We start from the raw sequence: 20,533 nt of genomic DNA, 5'->3' as shown, positions 1-20,533 counted from the left end.
GGTTTTTGATCTGATTGCCCTGTAGCGCCTCCCAGAGGGCAACAGTTCAAACAGGTTATGGCCTGGGTGGGATGAGTCTCTCAGGATGCTATGAGCTCTCCTGAGGCAGTGTCTATTGTAGAAATCCTCAAGAGAGAGAAGAGGACATCCAATTAATTTTTGTGCCGTTTTTATGACCCTCTGGAGCGCTTTCCTCTCAGCTGCAGTGCAACTGGCAAACCACAGCGAGATGCCATAGCTTAGGACAGTCTCAATGGTGCAGCGATAAAAGGTCATCAGCATTTTCTCCTGAAGATTGTTCTTCCTGAGGATCCTTAGGAAATACAGTCTCTGTTGGGCCTTTTTCATAAGCGCCTTGGTGTTCATTGTCCAGGTCAGGTCCTCCTGAATGTGTATGCCCAGGAACCTGAAGTCCGAGACTCTCTCCCCGTTCATATAGATGGGCTGAATGTCCGGTTGATTCCTCCTATAATCAATGATCAGCTCTTTGGTCTTTGAGGTGTTGAGGATGAGGTTGTTCTCCGCACACCATGTAGACAGTCTTTGGACCTCCTCCTCACTGACATTTTCAACCTGTCTCTGGAACAAGTCGTTATCCCATCCTGCTTGAAATCTGCCACAATCATCCCAATCCCTAAAAAGTCACCCACTACCAGCCTCAATGACTTCCGCCCCGTAGCACTCACCCCAGTCATCACCAAGTGCTTTGAGAAACTGGTTTTGAGACACATCAAAGCCTGTCTGCCCCCCACCCTGGACACACACCAGTTTGAATACCGGACTAACAGATCCACCGACGACACAATAGCCATCGCTCTCCAATCAGCGCTGAGTCACCTAGAGAAAGAGGGGAGCTACGTCAGGATGCTCTTCATTGACTTCAGCTCAGCTTTTAACACAATAATACCAGACATTCTGATCCCCAAGTTAATCAACCTGGGGCTCCCACCATCCACCTGCTCTTGGATAAAAGACTTTCTGGTCAACCGACCCCAGCAGGTGAAACTGGGTCCTCACCTCTCCTCCTCCCGCACTCTCAGCACTGGGTCTCCCCAGGGCTGTGTGCTGAGCCCACTACTCTACTCCCTCTACACATCCGACTGCAGTCCCACCCACCCAGAGAACATCATTGTCAAATTCGCTGATGACACAACGGTGGTGGGCCTTATAACAGGGGGAAACGAGTAGGCCTACAGAGATGAGGTCCTGAAACTTGGTGAGTGTTGTGTTTCTAACAACCTGGCACTGATCATCACCAAGACCAAGGAACTCATCCTGGACTTCCGAAGGAACAGAGCCGCCCCTGCCCCCCTGTACATCAACGGTGAAGGTGTGGAGCGAGTGCAGTCCTTCAAATTCCTCAGAGTCCACATCTCTGCTGATCTCTCCTGGTTGGTCAACACCTCAGCGCTGGTCAAGAAGGCCCAGCAGAGGTTACACTTTCTGAGGGTGCTCAGGAGGGAGCATCTAAACACACAGCTGCTGGTGACAGTCTACCGTTCCATCATCGAGAGCCTGCTGACCTACGCTGTGTCAGGCCGACAGGAAGAGACTGCAGAGGGTGGCAAACGTCGTGCAAAAAATCATTGGCTGCCCTCTGGCTTCCTTAAGCACCATCTACGGCTCCCGCTGTCTCAGCAGGGCCAGAGGCATCCTGAAGGACACCAACCACCCCGGCTACCATCTCTTCGACCTGTTGTCCTCTGGCAGGCGCTTCAGGTCCATATATGCCAGAACAAATAGACAGGAACAGCTTCTTTCCCAAAGCTGTCACCATACTGAACTCAGATCTGTACTGATGTTTGTCTGTTTGTGGTCTTTACTGTGTATTTAAGTTTTACTGTGTATTTACCTTTTTATTTATTTTTATTATATTTATTTATTTTTATTATATTTTGCTTTTGTATATTATTCTATATTATATACTCGATAACTATGTGTGCACTTTTAAGGAGCTGCTCATTGCATTTCGTTGTACTTTGTATAATGACAATAAAGCTTTCTATTCTATTCTATATGCAGTCTCATCCCCACCTGAGATGAGCCCCACCACTGTTGTATCATCCGCAAACTTAATGATGGTATTGCTGGGGTGGCTGGGGATTCAGTCATTGGTGTGTAGAGTGTAGAGTAGGGGGCTCAGCACGCAGCCCTGTGGGGAGCCGGTGCTGATGCAAGTGCAGAGGAAAGATGGGCACCTACTCTAACTCTCTGGGAGCGCTCTGTCAGAAAGTCTTTAATCCAATAACAGATGGGTTGTGAAAGACCCAAGTCCATTAGTTTGGTGAGAAGTCTGTTTGTATGATGGTATTGAAAGCAGAGCTGAAGTCTATGAAGAGCAGCCTGGCGTAGCTCCCCTGATGTTCCACGTGTTCATTAGAGTATTATCTGAACCTCTGGATATCAATGAAGACAGAAAACCAACGTAAAGAGGAACCTTGAACAACAATGATGAAAATAAATTTCAGCATATTTTCATGTATTATGTCAGGAGAAAATGTCAAAGTTTCAATGTTTTATTTGAGGTTTTTGTGTCTGAATAAAGAACCCCATTTATTCAACAGAACATAGCCTTCTTCTTTTCTTTTTCTTTTAGCCTATTTTACTACACTCTTCACCTGATTTGCAGTAGGCCTACCAGACAAAAAAATGTTTGCTTCAGGTTAGTGATTGCGTCTCTAAAGACATCCTTTTTCGCCTACGGCAACGTCCAGATGATAGTGTGTGATAGTTGGGTCCAACCTCGTAACCGCCTCTGCAATTTAAAATAAGGAGAGGATGTGGATTAGATTAGTGGAGCAGCATTACAATAATACAAACTGGCACCGACTTGATATGACTACAACTCCCTGGAGGCATCTCAAAATGGCGGAGTATAACAACAATCTCATGATTGCATTATAGCGTGAAACAACACAAAATAAACAAACAGCCACAAAAAATATGACTATTTATTGAAAATGAATCATCATTCTTCCGCCATGCTATGCAGTTCCTGAAGACAGCATTGCGCCGCATTAATAAAAGAAAAATGAAATAAATGTATGAAAGTATTTGTATAAAGGTTTTGAGCCAATCTCGAACCCGCCTTAAAAAGTGGGCAGTAGTGGTACAGCTGGCAAGCTTAAACAAGTGATGTGTACACATTCTATTTTCGATGAGTAAGACAATTTCTAAAGAAAATGGGTTACGTCAATAACTTCTTAAAATAATATTTTCCCCAGGAACCGACTTTCCCACGCGGTCAGATATATCTAAGGGCTCCCATTGTTCTTCTGAACCGGTTCTACACCAATTGCAACCGCAGCACGCACCTGCAACAGTAACCTCCCACCACCATCTTGCCTGGCTGGCGAAAACAATTATTTAATTCTTCACCGACTATCAATGTCGATTAAAAAACGTCACCTAATCCCAAAACGTACCTGAACCGCATATGTGTATATTCTTCAATTCAGAGCAAGTCAATTATTTTGTTTTCAGGTGTATTTCTGCTCTCCCAGACTCCCTGAATACATCACTGGCAGAATAGTGAGTGCAATACAGCCATCCTGGACCGGTACGATCATGGGTGCGATCATGTAGCCCTCCCACTAGCCTGCTGACGCGGACTACCACTAGAGGGCGCCATAGCTAGTGTACTGGATCACAGACATAGACGCTGGATGGACGCACGTTGCTCCTTTACGTCCACATTGCAGCCATATTGGAGAGGTGTAGGAAGGTGCTGGAGTTTTTCTGAATAAAAATCACTATCATTTTGACTTTTTCTACTGATTACATATGGTCATTTTTATAATAATATTAATTCAAGTTATATTATTTATATTGATATATATATATAAATTATATAACATTAATTAATATTACGTTATTATCCCGTTAAATCATACTCATTTGTTATCTGAATGAAGCCAAAGTAGTGTTCGCTATAGACTTTACACATATTCTTAAGAACTTAGAAGTTTAATTTGCCTGACTGACAAAAATGTGACAGTGTTTCTATGAATGCTCTGATTCCACTCGTTATTTTTTAGGAACCCTACTGACACCACTACAGGCGCCAGTGTCGATGCAAGTGTCAATGGCCACAGCCAGGAAGAGACTGAGGAGGCTTCAGATCAGCCATTGCCCATCGACGAATACATCAACTGTGACATTGAGACATCCAGCACGACTTCCATTGCATTTCATAAAGGCCTCCTGCTAAGCGCAGCAGATCACATCAGAATGATGGCGTGGCCAAGACCTCAATGGGCCTGATGGGGACGATAGGGGCTGAGCTTGAAAGGATGTCTGCAGAAGAGACTCAAGACTCAAGACTCACCTGTTCAGAGTCCACCTCGACACTGCATAGCCACCCTCCCCCTTCTGGCCACCATTGTACGCTGTATTGTATTGTGTTGTATTGTATTGTATTATAGTACTTAACTGTGTAGCAACTGCAGTAGCTGCCGTCATTGCTGTAACACAGGGAATTGGTTAGCCTAGCGATTGTTGCCCTAAATGTAAATGTAAAAAAGAGAGGCCACCAGAGGACATCATTGCAGTGGCCTGCAAAGGCATAGATCACAAGTTTAGAATGGTGCCACCACATCTCGTGTCTTGCGTGGAGTACTCTGTCCAGAACCTTTTCTTTTTTTTGAAGAGCACAACCTGACACACACACACACTACGACTCTGGACTGGATCCTTGAGATTTGTAATTATGCTTTTTTAATTTATTTTATTCTTTAACTTTTATGCAAGAATGTCACCTTCATCCCATTTCAACAAAGCAAAGTCCTCTGGTCCTCCTTTCACATGAAATCTTTCATACAGAACCCACATAAACATTACATTATGGGGGACATGGTGAGCACATGCCATGATCTCCTTCACCATTAACTACTCAGCAATAATGTCTAATTTGCAATGCGTGTCACCTTCACCCTATTTCAACGTAGTTTACATGTGAATAAAGCTATGCCAAGGTACTTCACACTATTATTGACTTCTATATAGGCCATGACCTGCTAATATTGCATCTGAGTGAGGGCAAGTCAGTGCTCTCTTTGTGTAACCGGTTGTGTTTGTCCACCGACTTGTGTGGATGTCTACGGCGTGGGAAGGACGAAACCACAATACAGGACTAGGTCTCCAACTTGTCCCCTTTATTCTGGTTTGAATGGTGAGGGACACCCAAATCGTGTCGACCATTAGCAACTGCTTCTATCAATATTCAGACCACCATCTTAGATATATTTATCTCTGCCTGATGGCAAATACGTATTGATATTCTACATAAAACATGTCATCGAATAGTGGTTAATTAACGTTTATTTTCCCAACAACATGTGAACCCCAGATTTGCTTAAGCCTACCTGGTTTGAATGGTGACAGACAAATCGTGTCAACCATTAGAAACAATCAATATTCAGACCTGTGCAACAAAAAGTGTAACAATTATAATCCAAAATGAAAGCTGTAATTGCATTTTACGGGGGCCAAGCCTCATGCAGACCATTAAGGAGCCTGATGACTCAGACCACGCAGACTATTAATGGACTTAGCTTGTTCAACTTGGACTCGAGACCCATCTCCTTGTAATGCTGGAGGCACAAGACTTCTTGAGATAAGGTTGCATCATGTTGAACAATCTTGATTATGGTCATCTCTGCTTCTCTCCTAAACGTGGCTTCACAGGACTTCCGCTTTGATTTGTTTCGCACGGTTACAGCTTTCACCACTCTTAACCAGTCGGAGAACTTGTGTAGGCGATCCAAAATCAACCTCACTTCCTTTGCCTAAGTACCATGAACCTGGGCCTTCTTGAGCTCTGGGTCACTACCTGAGATATCTCCCACCTGTACATCTCCACTGGTTATGGTCCCGTCCATGGAGGTATTGTAGTCTTGGTAGTACTGCTTTTCGTTTTTTAGCCAAAATCACAGCCTGCTGTTATAGAGTCATTACGTCTCATGCAGCGCAGAACATACGCTCAAGTCGGTAGTCGGTCATATTTGTTCTTCGCACTTTATGGACCGAGTCGGGGAGACGGGAGCCGACTGATCGATCCGACTGCCTTTTCTTCTGACAATCGCTCGGCAGTCGGATTGGTGTGTCAAGGGCTTAGGGATTGGTCTGTGGAGTGGTATTTCTGGTAATACTCCACCTGCTCCCTCTGGCCTTGTTGGAAACGCTGTCAACTGAATAGATGTCAGAGCACATGATCCTTTGTCTATAAAATATAATATATTAACAATGCCTGTATTCTTATTGTTGCACTGTATATTTCAGTTTGGGTGGTAATAGCTAGACCTAATATATTAAGTCAAATTCACTTCAATCAATAATATGTGATGACCATATTGTCATTGACATAAGCAGTGGCTGTACCAACATGTTTAATGATAACAGTTAATCAAAAAGCCTCAAGCAAATAATCCATATCATCATGATGTATTTGGTGAATTGAATAAACAAAGGCAGGATTTGAGAAATAAGAAAGTAGTTCTGGAATTGCGCAAAGCAATTGATCATCCAAATGTCAAGTTTGGCACAATGGAGGGAGTGTGTATGATTAATACAATATAGTGCTGTAGTGGGTTACCTTTGCGTTACTCGAGATATGCACAATTAAGTGAAACCTGAGATTCTTGGGATGCAAGAGTAGAACTTGGGACACAACAGAGATTGTCTGAGTCAATAACAATGAGTACTGCTTTCCCCCAGGACTGCCTGGGGTAGGCTGTGGCTACAATGCAGGACTCATTCCAACACCACAAAGGATCACTTTCAAACGTGAGGAAATGAAAACAGAATCCTGAAACGGTGAAAGGAAAAAAGACAGGAGATAATAATTAGCACATGAATTTTGTTTTTAATTAAGAAACACCAAAAAAAAAAAAAAAAAAGGGGGGTAGTTTAAACACTTGGAAAGAAATTGTTGGTAAGACACTATTTCAACTTGTACAATTCCCATCACTGATCTCCATGATGCATTACTTCCACATTTTGGCCTGTCATCTGGAGTTAAACATGAATGAAAGAAATAATGACCACATTATGGAAAATGTTCCAATCAGAAACAGTTCATGAATAATTGTTCTTTCAAATCATTGCCTTGACGTAGTTAATGGATATGGTGGGGCAAGCCAATTTACAGTTCATATGGACCTCCAGTTGTGAATTCATACCCCCAACACCCCCAAAGTAGTCGTTCTTTGGGGGAAACCTCTTGCCCTCTTTAACTTCACCTACAGCACATTTCCCCCCCCAAATAATATGGCTGCTTCCTTGTATGCAACATAATGCTCAGACTGATTCTGAATTGAGGCCAGCTGTTGTTCAGGATAATAGAATCCTGGAGCGAAATGTGGGCTCAACAGAGGTCATGTATAATGGCTGAGAGAGTACAGGGACTACAGGTGGAGAAAGGTTTTAACAAAAGTTTTTCCGGGAAACATGAAAATAAAAATGGGGTTGGGGGATGTGGGAGGCAAAAAACGATGACCAAAAAGAACAGCAGTAAAGGTATTGCTTCAAAAAGTGGTATCAAGCAAAGCAAAAAAAAATTGAAAATAGGAAAAAAAAAATATATATGAAAGAAACAATAAATTATGAAGCAACTGTGAGTAAAATTATAGTGCTATTTCTTTTGAATATGAAACATTTTAAGCGTACAAAAAAAGGTGACATGGTCTGTGAAGCCCGAGGTGAACATGCGGTGATGAATGTCTATTCATATGATCAAGAAGGGGGCGAGTGAGCATGGCGTTCTATGGGGAGAGGGAGGCCAAATGCACACACACACACACACACACACACACACACACACACACACACACACACACACACACACACACACACACACACACACACACACACACACACACACGGCCTCAACTGTTGTTGAAGACATTGTTGAATGGCTACAAGGTGGATCTAGCAAACACTGGTCCTGTAGCAGCTAGAAACATTAAGGTTAACGTTTGGCAACAAGTTGAGGCATTTTTGCTATAGACTTTCTGTTTCGATATAAGAGAAATTACACATGCAAACACAAACACGCACACGCACTCTGACACACAAACACACACGCAAATATGCCATTCATAGATAAACTCACAGAGACAAACAATCACACATTCTAGAATGTATAGATAAAAAATTGGTTTTCTACTCCATCAGGGACCGACATGAATAAGTAATATCTCATTGTTACCGTTCGCAAACTCCCAACGCTAAGCCACTGTGACACAACTGAAACTTTACACCAAAAGACAACTGTGGCTGTAAGGGGGTATAGCACCAAAGTTTCCCCATTTCTGTCGATGGGAAGAGCAAGACCCAACATAAGATACCAGTAAAAGCGAGTGTCTGGTGATTCGGAAATACATCAAAAACGCACTGTTCCGTTCCTGAATCCCCTTGCTCCATGCAGTCCTGCATGTTGTATTCCACCTGTTAACCTGAGTTGCGTCTAATGAAAGCCTGTGGCTGTGACCACGGCCCCCTCTCCCAACAGTCTCTAGAAGACAGTTAAATGTGCTCACCTCCCAAACTACGGTAACACAGAGAAAAGTCAAGACGGTTAGGCCTAAAGATCTGAAAATTTCTTTCGATCTTAATCACACTAAGACCTATAAAGAAAACCGAAGAAAAAGAGACCTGGACACTCCAGGAAATAAGAAAAGCGGTTGTGGTTAGTTTGCACGTTTCCCCCCGCCCCCCACACAAATATATAATATATATTCATATGCATATAAATAAAAAAATTCAGTGCTGTAAAAACATCTCCACCTCCATAGGATCTGAGCCTTCGTTGAGGATCTAATGCACTTTGACTCTTGACTCTGCTGGTCTTAAGCTACTACCGGGAATATGTCAACTGTTCTGGTTCTCCTGTGTTAATAGTCCTTCATCGAGAATACAACACAGAGGAAGGGAAGACTTGTTAATACGATTGAAATGTTATCTCTTTTTTTAGTTTTTTGGTTTTAACGCAGACAGAGAGAAGAATCCTTGCTTTTCTTTGTGTGAGTGTGTTTATGTGTGTGTGTGTGTGTGTTTTTGGTAGCAGCGCAGCACCGAGTGTGTAACAGGTTCTATATGAGTCGCTCCCTCTCTCTTCCTCTATCTCTCCTCCTCTCTCTTTATCCATCTTCGTTCTTTCTCTGCGTTTGCGGTTGTGTGTGTGTCCGGGAGTGTGGGGAGGAGTGTGACTCCATCACTCTATAGTCTCTGGTTGTGTGTGTGTGTGTGTGTGTGTGTGTGTGTGTGTGTGTGTGTGTGTGTGTGTGTCTGTGTGTACTGCTGTCTATGAGGAGCAGGGTTGCACGTTGACGCCGTGCTTGGCGTGCGCCTGCAGGTCGATGGCGTGCGCCGGCTGAGCCCCAGGCCACGCGCTCATCAGCGACACGCTGCGCACGCAGCCCCGCATACCGCCGGAGAACTTCCCGCCCGTCATCCCCACCATGTCCGGAGCGCCCCCTGGAGGGCCACACACACACACCCACACACACACGCACACACACACATGCACATACACACATGCACAGATCAGTTTGGTTGGCTCATCGCAACATCAGAAGATCATATTATTTATCATAGTCATTAGAATCTTTCTGTGGAATCAGATTTGTGACAATATCATCCAACTTTTAAATTCTCAAACAAAATTTGAGAAAGAATTTGAGAGGGAATAGCAATCACTGACGCAAAAAAATAAAGTTTTATCTCAAAAGTAAAACATTTAAGTTTCAAAAAAACTATTTGTGTGATCGGTTTAACCTAGTCTTCTTCATTTTTGATATCATGTCATTTTGTTTACAGTTCCCTTGCCTTCTTTCTCACTGACTCACTGATCAGACTTTGGCCCTCACAGTTGGCCTGGGCGTACACTAACCAATAGTACAGTTTGCCAGTGAGTAAGATAAAGGCACAAATCTGGAAACTGCAATGAGCACAAAAACTAATTAGCCAATGGGCATCCCTAAAAAATAATAAAACACCCATGCAAGAGGTTCATATCAGAACTCCAAACCAAAGGTCAGGTAGTGTAAACGAGAGAGCTTGCAGCATAATCGTAAGCTGATAGGGAGGGCAAGAGTCTGATCACTGAAGCTGAGCTAAGAGAACGGTAAATAAAAGACCTGACACCTAATCCTCTCACCCAGGTACATGTCCTCATGATGATGTCATTACATCCTCCCCCAAGGTAAAGTTCCTCACGATGATGTCATTAAGTCCTCCCCCAGGTACATGTCCTCATGATGATGTCACTACGTGCTCTCTCCCAAGGTAAATATCCTTATGATGATGTCATTACCTCCTCCCCCCAAGTTAAATGTCCTCATGATAATGGCACTTTGTGCTGTCCCCCAGATCAATGTCCTAATGATGATGTCACTGCATGCTCTCACCCAGGTATATTCTGCCTTTGGTGTTGACCATGAGGCTTTTGCCCTTGGACTGCCCGTGTCTCATGTCTCCCCCGTCTATCTGGATGTAGCCCTCTTTTCCAGTTCTGCAAGGGGGGGAAAAAAGTATTGCATGTTGACAAAGAAAAAACATTGATAGCATCAAATATATTTACCTTATATGTTTTGTTGTTTAGCAGGATATATAACAAAAATAAAACCTTTAAGTGATTTCAAATATATATGCATAAATCACAAAAGATGTTTATAGAAATGCACAGACAAACATATAGGTGGCATCTAGCTGTACCGTACCTGACAGCGGTGACCTTGTGCCATTGGCCGTCATTGATTGGCTCCCACGATTTAATCTCCGCCTCTCCACTGCCCAGCTGGTAACTGGATTCAATGCACACATCATCAGTCCTCTGTAATACGAGCTGTAATGCTTACAATAAGAGGGAATAAACAGACCTTTGTCTATAAACACACATTACCTGAAAACAAGGTGTCCGTTCTGCAGCCCCAGGCTGATAAAGTCCTTGCCCTTTCCCCTATCGCCCATTTCCTGTAACAGAATTTGTTTATCAAACAAAATGGAATCGATTGGCTTCCAAGAAGATGAGAGAAGGTGTAACTGTCATCAAACTAAAAACTAAAAGTACGGTAGAACAATTTTTTTTTATTGCTAAATACACTATCTTGAAACAAAAACACCTCATTGACATTGTTGGAAGGCCATCGCCCTTATGAACATTTAACTTTGTCCCTGGAAAAACATACCCTTATGACAGCTAACTGTGTCCCTGCCGAAACCAACATGTTACTTAACTGCATCCACTGTACACAATACAATTAAATATTCATTACTTATTTATATCTATTACCTTTTGCACTTTCACACTGCTTCTCTGTTGCACACAAAATTTTGTTTAGGATTTATATTGTATTCCATTGTTTATTAAAAAACTGTTTATGTTTATATCATAAACATAAACAGTTTTATGTTTATGTCTTTGTTATAATTGGCTATGCAATTTATATATATTTCTGTAGGGTGTGTTCTGTCAGTCTGCACTGAAAGCCAGAGTCAAGTTCCTTGTATAAGTAAGCATACTTGGCCAATAAAGCCGGATTCTGACAGGTCAATTTGAACAGAATTGTATACAAATAACCAAATAGTTGAACTTCAAACTATTGGATTTTGTCAAAAAAGTTGACAACCAGTGTTTGGCCTGCTTTTCAACTGATTCCAACTGGTGTATTTCCTTTGTGTTTGAGTTGATACCTTTTTGTTAGCATGCACCTTGCGCAAATGGCGTGTGCCATTGGTCTCCTGAGGAAATGGATGGGGTGAGTTAGCATAGCATGGCTGGCGCAGGCAACATGCAGTAGTGGGGTCAAACACAGCCATAAATTACTTTGTTAACAAATGATTAACAATGATAAAGCATTACATTTATTGACATGCTATTGTTTTTCTTGTTACAGCCATTCAGAAGAAAATGCCAATGTTAAATGTACATTATATAATCAGGAACTGTGCATACATGTTGTGAAAATGTGGTGTGTTAACAGTGTTTTTTTTCTTTACAAAGGAAGATAAGAAGATAAGAAAGGTGATAAGAAAGCAATTGTTGTGAGATATGTCGAGAAAGAGAGGAAATGCAAAGAGTTAGGTGGGTAGGTACAGAGAGCAGGCAATTGGTACATTCGGGTGAGATTAGTGGTCTGTATGAAAGGACCAAGGGGCCAGGTATACGCCTCAGTCTCTAGGGCTCAGGGCTGAAGTGGGTGAGAGACCTACCACCCCCTGCCAGAGCACCAGGCCCTCCGAGGAGGTTGTGAGGACCTCCAGCTCAATGGTCTCGGGCGTGTCCTGGGCGCTGCAACACAAACCACCAGGAGAACTCTCTTGTCAAGTGTCTCGGGCAAACTCCAATGTATTCACACACAGCTTTTAATCACAGGCACTTGTTCACGAAGGTCCTCTTTGTTTACCTTCGGGGGAAGATGAGTTTGGGAAGGGGAATGTAGCCATCGTTGTTGAAATGTGCTGCATACTGATAGGGCGAGTCTAAAGAGAAGAAAAGGGAACATTTGGAATAGTTTGAATCCTTGCATTTTTTCCAATGTAACATTTTGCTCTTGAACGTGCTTGTGTGCTTGGAGCAGTGTGCCCTCTAGTGGTGAATGCATTAAAAACATCCAGGTGTAAGAATAGTTTCCAGTTTTTTGTAGAATCAAATGTGTAAATGTGCAGTCCATCATTAATTGTAATATTGCAATTGATCAATTTTGGTATAAAACATCCTATGACTTTACTGGATTACCAAATTCAGTAAAGAGTCTTTAACCTAGCCTGTCAACCCAGACAGGTTATAACTACAGACAGTTGACATTATGGAAGCAGAATGGTGACAAACTGTTCCTCCCTTACTGTTGCTCCATTACTTGTTCCTCCCTTACAATGTCATCCCCTGCCAGACTCATCACTCACCTGCTGCACGCTTACTAACCATACAAACTCACCAAGAGACCGCGCCTCCATGCAAAATAATCCATAACATGTATTGATTTGTGCATATTGGCCCAAACAACATTGACATAACATTCGGAGGTTAGTGATGACGAACCCGGTGCACAGCGTATGGACATAGACAGCCGCTTACCAAAAAAACAAGAACAAATAAAAACAGTGGTTCCTGTTTTTATTTGCAACTTGTTCTTAAGGTTGAGCGGTTGTGAAGAAGCACAGAGACATGAATGGATGTTGTTGTGACGAGGAGTCGATACGGCGCACAGGAAAAGGGTCACATAGTCCAATAACTGAGAGCAACAAAAACAAACTGATGTTCGACTGCTCAATATCCCTCCATAAAAACAGCCAACAAACAGTTATCACACCCTTTCATTCAGACAAAAGGGTGTGTTTGAGTGTTTTGTTGTGTGTTTGCGTATATGTTTGTATGCTTGGTTGTGTGTTTCTGAGTGTGTGTTTGTGTGCATGTGGGTGAAGGCTTAATCATGTGTGTGTGTGTGTGTGTGTGTGTGTGTGTATATGCATACAGTATGCATGTGAGCGTGTTTGTATGTGTGTGTGCGTGTCAGACAGTAGACAGACGAGTCGGCTCGAGGCTGGAAGGGACACGGGGCCCCTCCCAAGGGTTTAAAAGGGCCCCCCTGTTAGTCACGGTAGTTTCAGGCAAATTGGATAGTCAGGTACTGTACCATTCACCCCGTTACCCTCCAAATTCCACGGGGCCTCAGTGTGGCTGGAAAGCGGGCCTGTGTGCGCGGGGATATGTTAGCCATGGAAGTGAACGGGGGAGACAGCACTTAATGAGAAACCAAGACAGGGGCCCACACTCCAAAGAGCTCCCACTAAACACAGCGAACTGATGGTAGAGGAACTGTGCTAAGGACATTCTGAACAACAGCCACATCCTAAACTATTAGGAAATCTAAATATGGGTAAAAGTGGTATCCTGAAACAACAACTTATAGAACAAAAAGCATCAATAGGTTTCGTCTGATGTATTTCCCAGCCCTTTTCCAATGCCCTGTAGAAACACAGGCTTCGGATCTTACATTTGATCAAGCATCACATTCCATGATTCTAGTCTACGTAGTCTATGTCTATGTTATTCTAGGGGTGGTTCTACAGTTTAACGCATGCATTACCACTGGTGTCCTGGTCACTCACCTTCCTCACAGTACAGGCCCGAGTGTCCCGCCGTGCACACACACTGGCCCTCCACGCAGCTCCCGCCGCTGTGGCACTGGTGGTCTCTCTGGCACACCTCCCTCACCACCTCGCAGTGCTCTCCTGCAGGGGTCAGAGGTCAGAATCACGTGGGAATATGACCAGAAAAACGTGGGAAACAGCATACTGTGTATGGCGTTCATAAGGGCCTTGTGTTGTTATTGGTTCTGATGAAAAATGGTATCGTTCAAATGTTTGTTTGGTTGAAAGGCAACGTAGAGCAAATTAAACATAATAGTTTATTAAAATAAATATAAATGTATACTTGTGTGTTTTCATAAGAAGCATTTTGACTTTCACCTGTGTCTGTCCTGCGGTGTGAAACTGTGAAAACAGGCCGTAGGTTGTAATCATATGAAGGTAACCACACCTTCTCTGTGATCATGTGACTCAGGAGTCCTGAGTCACATGATTAAGTGTGGTCGCGAGTGTTACCCTCATATGATTACAACCTACAGAGCGTTTTCATGGTGAGGTCCTGAGTCAGGACCACACCTTCTCCATGATCATGTGACTCAGGACCACACCTTCTCCGTGATCATGTGACCCAGGACCCACCCTCAAAGCCGTCTTTGCAGAGGCACTGGTACTCGTACTCGGCGTTGGACATGCAGTGGCCCCCGTGCAGGCAGGGCCGGCGGTCACAGGGGCTGTCCTCGGCACACTTGCGGACTCCGCGGCTCTCCGTGAAGCTGTAGGACAGGTCCACCTTCTTGTTGTTGATGGAGACCTGATTGGGGGGGGTTGACACGTTTTAAAGGAAAATATAAGGTCTATGAAATTTCTACCTCAACTGTCTGTTATCTTAAATCAAATGATGGCATTGCCATTGGTACTACTCATAATTTATATATTTTAAATTAAATGACTTTTTATTTGTCTTCTTTTATTGATCTTTTAATTCCTGCAACTGGACTTTCGGCATCCGAATTTTACGTCTGGGATTGGTAAGCTGGTAAGTGGCTAACATGAATAGTCAGGTAGGTTTTGAGATGGATGGGTCATCTCTGATCAGAATGACGTGATTTACATAAACCCTCTTGTTTGTGGTGTCAATACAATAACACAACGTTATTATCATGTATGCGTTTACGTAAGAAACAATAGAGCTATGGATCTTTTGTATAAACACGGCAAAGAACAGTCCCATATCCCACCTCTCCGATGCACCCCGTGAAAAGTACGCTGATGTTGGCTGGCTTGGGCAGCATGCCCACATCCCGCACCCCTCCCAGGTACATGGGCGTGTGGATGTTCAGGCCCTGGGCCTTGCCCGGGGACGTCTTCTTCTCCATGGGCCCCTGGTCCACCCTCAGCTGGCCCTCCCTCATGTTCCGCTCGGCCACCACTCGGTGCCACTGGCCCAGGGAGACCGGCTCCGGGCTGCGCAGGATGGCCTGGCCTGGAGAGGCAAGACGGAGACGACGACGTCATCACCATCAATGGTTCAATCAGACTTTTAGACTTTGATATTTTGGGGGTTATAATGATTCTTTTTTGTGTTTTACTACTTTGGTTATAATAAAACAAATCATCAAATCACTCATCAAATTAAATTATAATTAACGTGCCCTTTGATCAAGTTGTGACCAAAGTATTCCCCCTGGTTGAAATGTTGCAGATAATTGCCATGAAATTATTTCGGTGATATGGTCTTTTCTTTTGTGTGTGTGTGTGTGTGTGTGTGTGTGTGTGTGTGTGTGTGTGTGTGTGTGTGTGTGTGTGTGTGTGTGTGTGTGTGTTTCTGCACATGTATGTCTGTGTGTTTGTGCACGTGTCTATGTGTGTGTTTCCTACCTGTGCCCAGCTCGTATCTGAACTCCACGTGTCCGTCCACCATGGAGACGGCCACAAAGTCCTCCACCTTCATCTTCTTCCCCCCGCAGAAGAACATGAGGCCGTCGCCTTCCTGCGGCTTGAACTCCAGCTCCACCCGCAGGTCGTCGTGGACGTTGGTGAGCGGGGGGTAGGCGATGTAGGACGCGTCGCCATCAAACATGGGCGTGGTCACCAACTCACCTGCAGGGCCAATCTCCGACTTAGTTTTATATTTTACGGATGCATTTGTTTTGTCCTGAATATTATTGCAAACATGAATAAAAGTCACTGAGTGCTAATGTCGATGAACGAGGGAGTACATATATAACATTTAGAAAGGTGAAAGATCGGAGTCTGTTTGTGCGGTTTGAGACTATCTTGGTGATAAAGGCCGACTAGCATGTTGTGACTCATGCTAGTCATACGCATTGCGAGTATATGTTTACCTTTCTGGTGGATATCATTATTTTTACCTAATATTACTAGTACTGGTGAAAGACAAAAAAAACGGTTGTGTTCACAGTTCAAACTGACAATTATAATAATAAAAAAATAAATAATAAATACAAGTCCCAGGTCACATGACATGTCAACACAAAGCGAACGGGCCCTGTGATGACCTCAGACCCCGGCGGCCTCTCTTACCTCCCATGCACTTGTTTCCTGACTTGCCCAGATGGCAGCGGCAGTCGTAGCCGAGGCCGTTGGGACGGTTGATGCAGGTGGCATCAGGACCGCACGCGTCTGGGGATAAAGGAAACACCAAAAGTAAATAGACCTGTTACATTAGACTGATAATGTGCTGATTGTGGCCCTCCTTGTGGGAACCATTCGGTGGCGCGTAAAGGGCTGTTATTGTAATCAGTGGCTGATGTTTGGAGTAAACACAAGGTTGCACGGTTTCAACCGCAATGCAACGACTTACCGATGTGGCAATGCAGTGCAGAGTGATGCTGGCAGTTGCTGCCAGTAAATCCTTCCAGACAGCCGCATTTGTACAAGCTGGCCTCTGAAACTACGCAATTGCCCCCATTCTGCACCAACATACAGACACACAGACACAAAAACACTGTTTAAACAAATTTATAAAACTGTTACAGATCTCACAATCATTTCAGCAGCCCAGAATGTCTCAACATCTTCTTTGTTATGTGCTGTGTGGCGATTGGTCGGTTAACAATGTCTTGGTATCTCATCATATCTAATTGTAATTCAGAAATCCTAGACATCCTGAGACTGCTATTTCTTTGGTTGCGTCTTCAACACCCCACCAGACAAAACTGTGTAGTATAGTTCAATGGAAGCTGGGAGGTTTCTCCTCTGTAGGTCAGTAAACTAGTTAGTATAGTTCAACAGCAGCTCCATGGTCCCCTCTCTCCAGATCACTAGACTAGTTAGTTATAGTTCTGCACTCCTCCTCACTGACCTGGCAGGGCTGGTCCTTGCAGGTGGGACAGTTGGTGACGCCGGTGGAGCTGCGGTCGAGATCTTTGAAGATCACTTCCTCGTCCTGGATGATCAGCTGACGGATACAGCCTGTGAGGAAGACAGGCCAACACAACCACGTGTTTTTTTCTGGAAATTTCTCAACTGATACATCATCCTGTCTGAAGCTCATCCTAGAAGAGATCTAAGGCATCTTTGGTTCTCTCATAATAATTATCCTAATAATGGATTACATTTTTCATAGCGCGTTTCTATCCAAACACGCTGGAACACGAAGAAGAAAAAACTAAAATATAACAATAACATAAACTGATGTTCATGTACTGAACATCCTAGGGGGTTTTGGCTTTAGGCGTTATAGGCTTAACCTAGCTATTTTATTAAGTACCTTATTTCATAGTATTTTCCATAGTAATTTGTTTTATTTCCAAACATTTAGGGTTAAGGTTAGGGTTAGAACCCTAACCCTAACCCTTATTTTAAGCGAGTAAAAGATAAAATAGCACTGTGTGTTAACGTCACATGCTGGATCAGATAACAAACCGATGCCTTACCCACAAAGCCGGTCTTGATGCCCGCTGTCTTGGCGATGAGGGTGTAGTTGGGGTAGCCCCCCACATGGAGCTCCTCGTTCAGATCCAGCCCCTGGAACTTGCCCTGCGGAGAGAGAGGAAGAAACGTCACACCAAAGATCCCGTACCACTGTATCCACCACAGATGGGTGTACATCACAACGTCAGGATGAACGTCCACTTTGTGTTTCTCTTACCCTCTTTATTTTTATATCATTGAATGAAGCAGCCTGAGACTCGAGAATTTCATTGCCAGCGACTGCTGCTGTAATTGTTGTGCATTTGACAATGAGCCATCTTGAATCTTGAATGAAGCCATGGCAGAGAGACGGGCGGCCGTACCTGGGAGCTGCCGTTGATGGCCTCCCCCCCGTCCACGCGGAGGGACCCCAGGGTGAGGTTGCGGTGCAGCTCCACTGTGTGGAACTCTCCCAGTGTGATGGGGTTGGGGTCGCGGATGGTGGCCATGCCGGAGCCCACGTCGAACCTGGAGGGGGTTCCAATATATTGATGTGTCTTATACTCAAGTCTTGTGGTTGAGTATAAGAAGGGGGGGAAGAGATGTGTGGCTCTTGGCCCCACATGACATTGGATTAATGTGGTTAGTGGCAGGTGTTTTCATCGACGGATCATCTCACTCATCCGCTCTTTAAAACACGTTAGGCGGAAGAACAGTGGTTACTTTAAGTCAGCGTGTTGCCGGACACGGCTCTGGCTGTGAAAGAACGAAACGGTTCATCTCAGGGTGCCAAGCGAAGTGCTGGTGTGGCTGTCTCTCCGTCACATCGCAGTCTAAATCCGTTTGGTCGTGCTGCTCTACGCCAAAGATAGCCACACTTAAAATCAGAGCTGCATTTGACAGAAGGCAGACAGAGAAGAGGAATAGGAAGCTGACCTGAACTCCAGGCGTCCGCCCACGAGACCCAGGGACATGAAGTCTGCTCCTGTGCTCTTCCTCTGGCCGTTGTAGACGATCATCCCTGCACGGTCACATGTACCACAATGAGCATGGAGACAAAAGCATCTTCAAACACATCCACACATCCCTCTGTTACGTACAGTACACGGTAAAAAATATACCTCCAGGTTATTTTATTAGCGTCCAATTTTTTCCAGTGGGGAAATCATCCATCACTTTGTATTATTGCAAGATTTTTGCCTTTTTGTGTTCAAGTCCAAGTTGCCAAAAGCATTGTAATATTATGTCGGTGAATCTTTAACAAGAACTTATATTTACCTTGTACTGTTCTCGACACACACATACACACACACAAGCATGCACGTACGAAGCACGCACGCACGCACGCAGACACGCACGCACATACACACCCACACACACTCACACAAAGGCTAGTGGTTTGCAAACCGTACTGCAGGGCAACATGCTATAATGAAGCCAATGGAAAGCCAGGTGCTGCTCTGCTGGGCATTCCTGAGTGACAGCCAGACCTGTGGTCCACATCCATTCCCCCTCCCCTCCCAGGAGAACCATGCCAGTGATCATGCTCGCTGAGCCACACCATCCACATGGGGTCATTGCTTGCACTAACATGCCGCCAGCTTACCAAGACAACCCGGATCACTGACACTGTGGATTGTTTCAATTGATCCAAAAATATACTTTTAGCATTTCCTGTTGTAAAACAACTGTACGAGTGTGCATTGAAACAATCCATGATGTCGTTGATAAAACAGCCAGATGTCTTACTGATTAAATTATGAAAAAATTAAATAGGGTTGCTGCTTATTATTAAGGAAATGACTGTATGTAATGATTCACATAAAGTAAAAATGAACAAATAATAAATATTTTCTGTTTATCTTCTCAACTATGTCAGACTGAATGAATCACTCATTATCAGTAATTGTGCCATACAAAAAAACAACAACATATAAAAACATGCCATAGTTATATATGCTATAAGGTGAATCACCTTTAAAAGCAGTGCTGTCTTGTGGGTGATAAAGAAGCGCTTACAGACGACGTACACAACGGTGACTGAATATAGATTCATGACAACATGGCATATGCTTCATACCGAGGCCACCAGTCAGGGTCAATTATAAATCCAGAAATAGTGACTGTAACGTCTCGCCTGCCGTATGAGACACAGGCCATTCACCATGTGTCCACGTGTTACGTTACAACAGGCCCCTAAAGTGCTCTATGCTTCATTTCAGGGATGCCGTGCCGGGGAAACCAGTGGTGCTGTAGCCCAACATGGAGCCACCAGCAGCCGGTCTGGTGTCTGACTGTGGCTCAAAGCACCGAGACTCACCGGCGTACAATATGACACCTTCACCCACCGTGCGCAGGAAGGGGGAGAGGTCAGGGAGAACAGGAAGAAGACGATACGTTACTCATGTTTAGACATGGACACGCAGGCACACACAAATGCATTCACACATACACATACACAAGCATACACACACACACACACACACACGCACGCACGCAGGCACACACATGCCCACACAAACACGCACACTTACAAACGCATTCACACATACACATACACATGCACACA

The 20,533-nt window shown here is 44.0% G+C and overlaps 1 protein-coding gene and 1 long non-coding RNA gene across 11 annotated transcripts in view; both read right to left on the bottom strand.

The window, feature by feature from the left end:
• Window positions 1–2,495: 2,495 nt before the first annotated feature.
• LOC132454637 (uncharacterized) lies at window positions 2,496–3,587 on the bottom strand. The gene is made up of 2 exons (XR_009524971.1): window positions 3,426–3,587; window positions 2,496–2,755 (listed from the first exon to the last, which is right to left on the bottom strand). It is a non-coding gene; the product is annotated as an uncharacterized LOC132454637 (long non-coding RNA).
• Window positions 3,588–6,842: 3,255 nt separating this feature from the next.
• Window positions 6,843–20,533, bottom strand: part of LOC132454526 (basement membrane-specific heparan sulfate proteoglycan core protein-like) — a 48,567-nt gene continuing 34,876 nt past the window's right edge. For 6 of the 10 annotated variants that reach the window (XM_060047943.1, XM_060048002.1, XM_060047962.1 and 3 more), the window contains 19 exons: window positions 20,285–20,302; window positions 18,901–18,985; window positions 18,348–18,492; window positions 17,988–18,090; window positions 17,414–17,523; window positions 16,913–17,021; window positions 16,633–16,731; window positions 15,967–16,188; window positions 15,327–15,571; window positions 14,728–14,899; window positions 14,110–14,232; window positions 13,635–13,691; window positions 12,405–12,480; window positions 12,211–12,289; window positions 11,692–11,739; window positions 10,901–10,971; window positions 10,719–10,802; window positions 10,407–10,510; window positions 6,843–9,474 (listed from right to left, as the gene is read on the bottom strand). In XM_060047943.1, coding sequence (XP_059903926.1) covers window positions 9,302–9,474; window positions 10,407–10,510; window positions 10,719–10,802; window positions 10,901–10,971; window positions 11,692–11,739; window positions 12,211–12,289; window positions 12,405–12,480; window positions 13,635–13,691; window positions 14,110–14,232; window positions 14,728–14,899; window positions 15,327–15,571; window positions 15,967–16,188; window positions 16,633–16,731; window positions 16,913–17,021; window positions 17,414–17,523; window positions 17,988–18,090; window positions 18,348–18,492; window positions 18,901–18,985; window positions 20,285–20,302 — 2,123 coding nt within the window. In that variant the 3' untranslated portion in view covers window positions 6,843–9,301. The remainder of the gene's footprint in view (window positions 9,475–10,406; window positions 10,511–10,718; window positions 10,803–10,900; window positions 10,972–11,691; window positions 11,740–12,210; window positions 12,290–12,404; window positions 12,481–13,634; window positions 13,692–14,109; window positions 14,233–14,727; window positions 14,900–15,326; window positions 15,572–15,966; window positions 16,189–16,632; window positions 16,732–16,912; window positions 17,022–17,413; window positions 17,524–17,987; window positions 18,091–18,347; window positions 18,493–18,900; window positions 18,986–20,284; window positions 20,303–20,533) is intronic. The other 4 variants (XM_060047971.1, XM_060047979.1, XM_060047953.1 and 1 more) reach the window with 4 other exon arrangements.

Source organism: Gadus macrocephalus, chromosome 1 (genome assembly GCF_031168955.1).
Source record: "Gadus macrocephalus chromosome 1, ASM3116895v1".
In the NCBI taxonomy this organism is placed as follows: Eukaryota; Metazoa; Chordata; class Actinopteri; order Gadiformes; family Gadidae; genus Gadus; species Gadus macrocephalus.
This window is presented reverse-complemented; position numbering and strand designations above follow the sequence as displayed.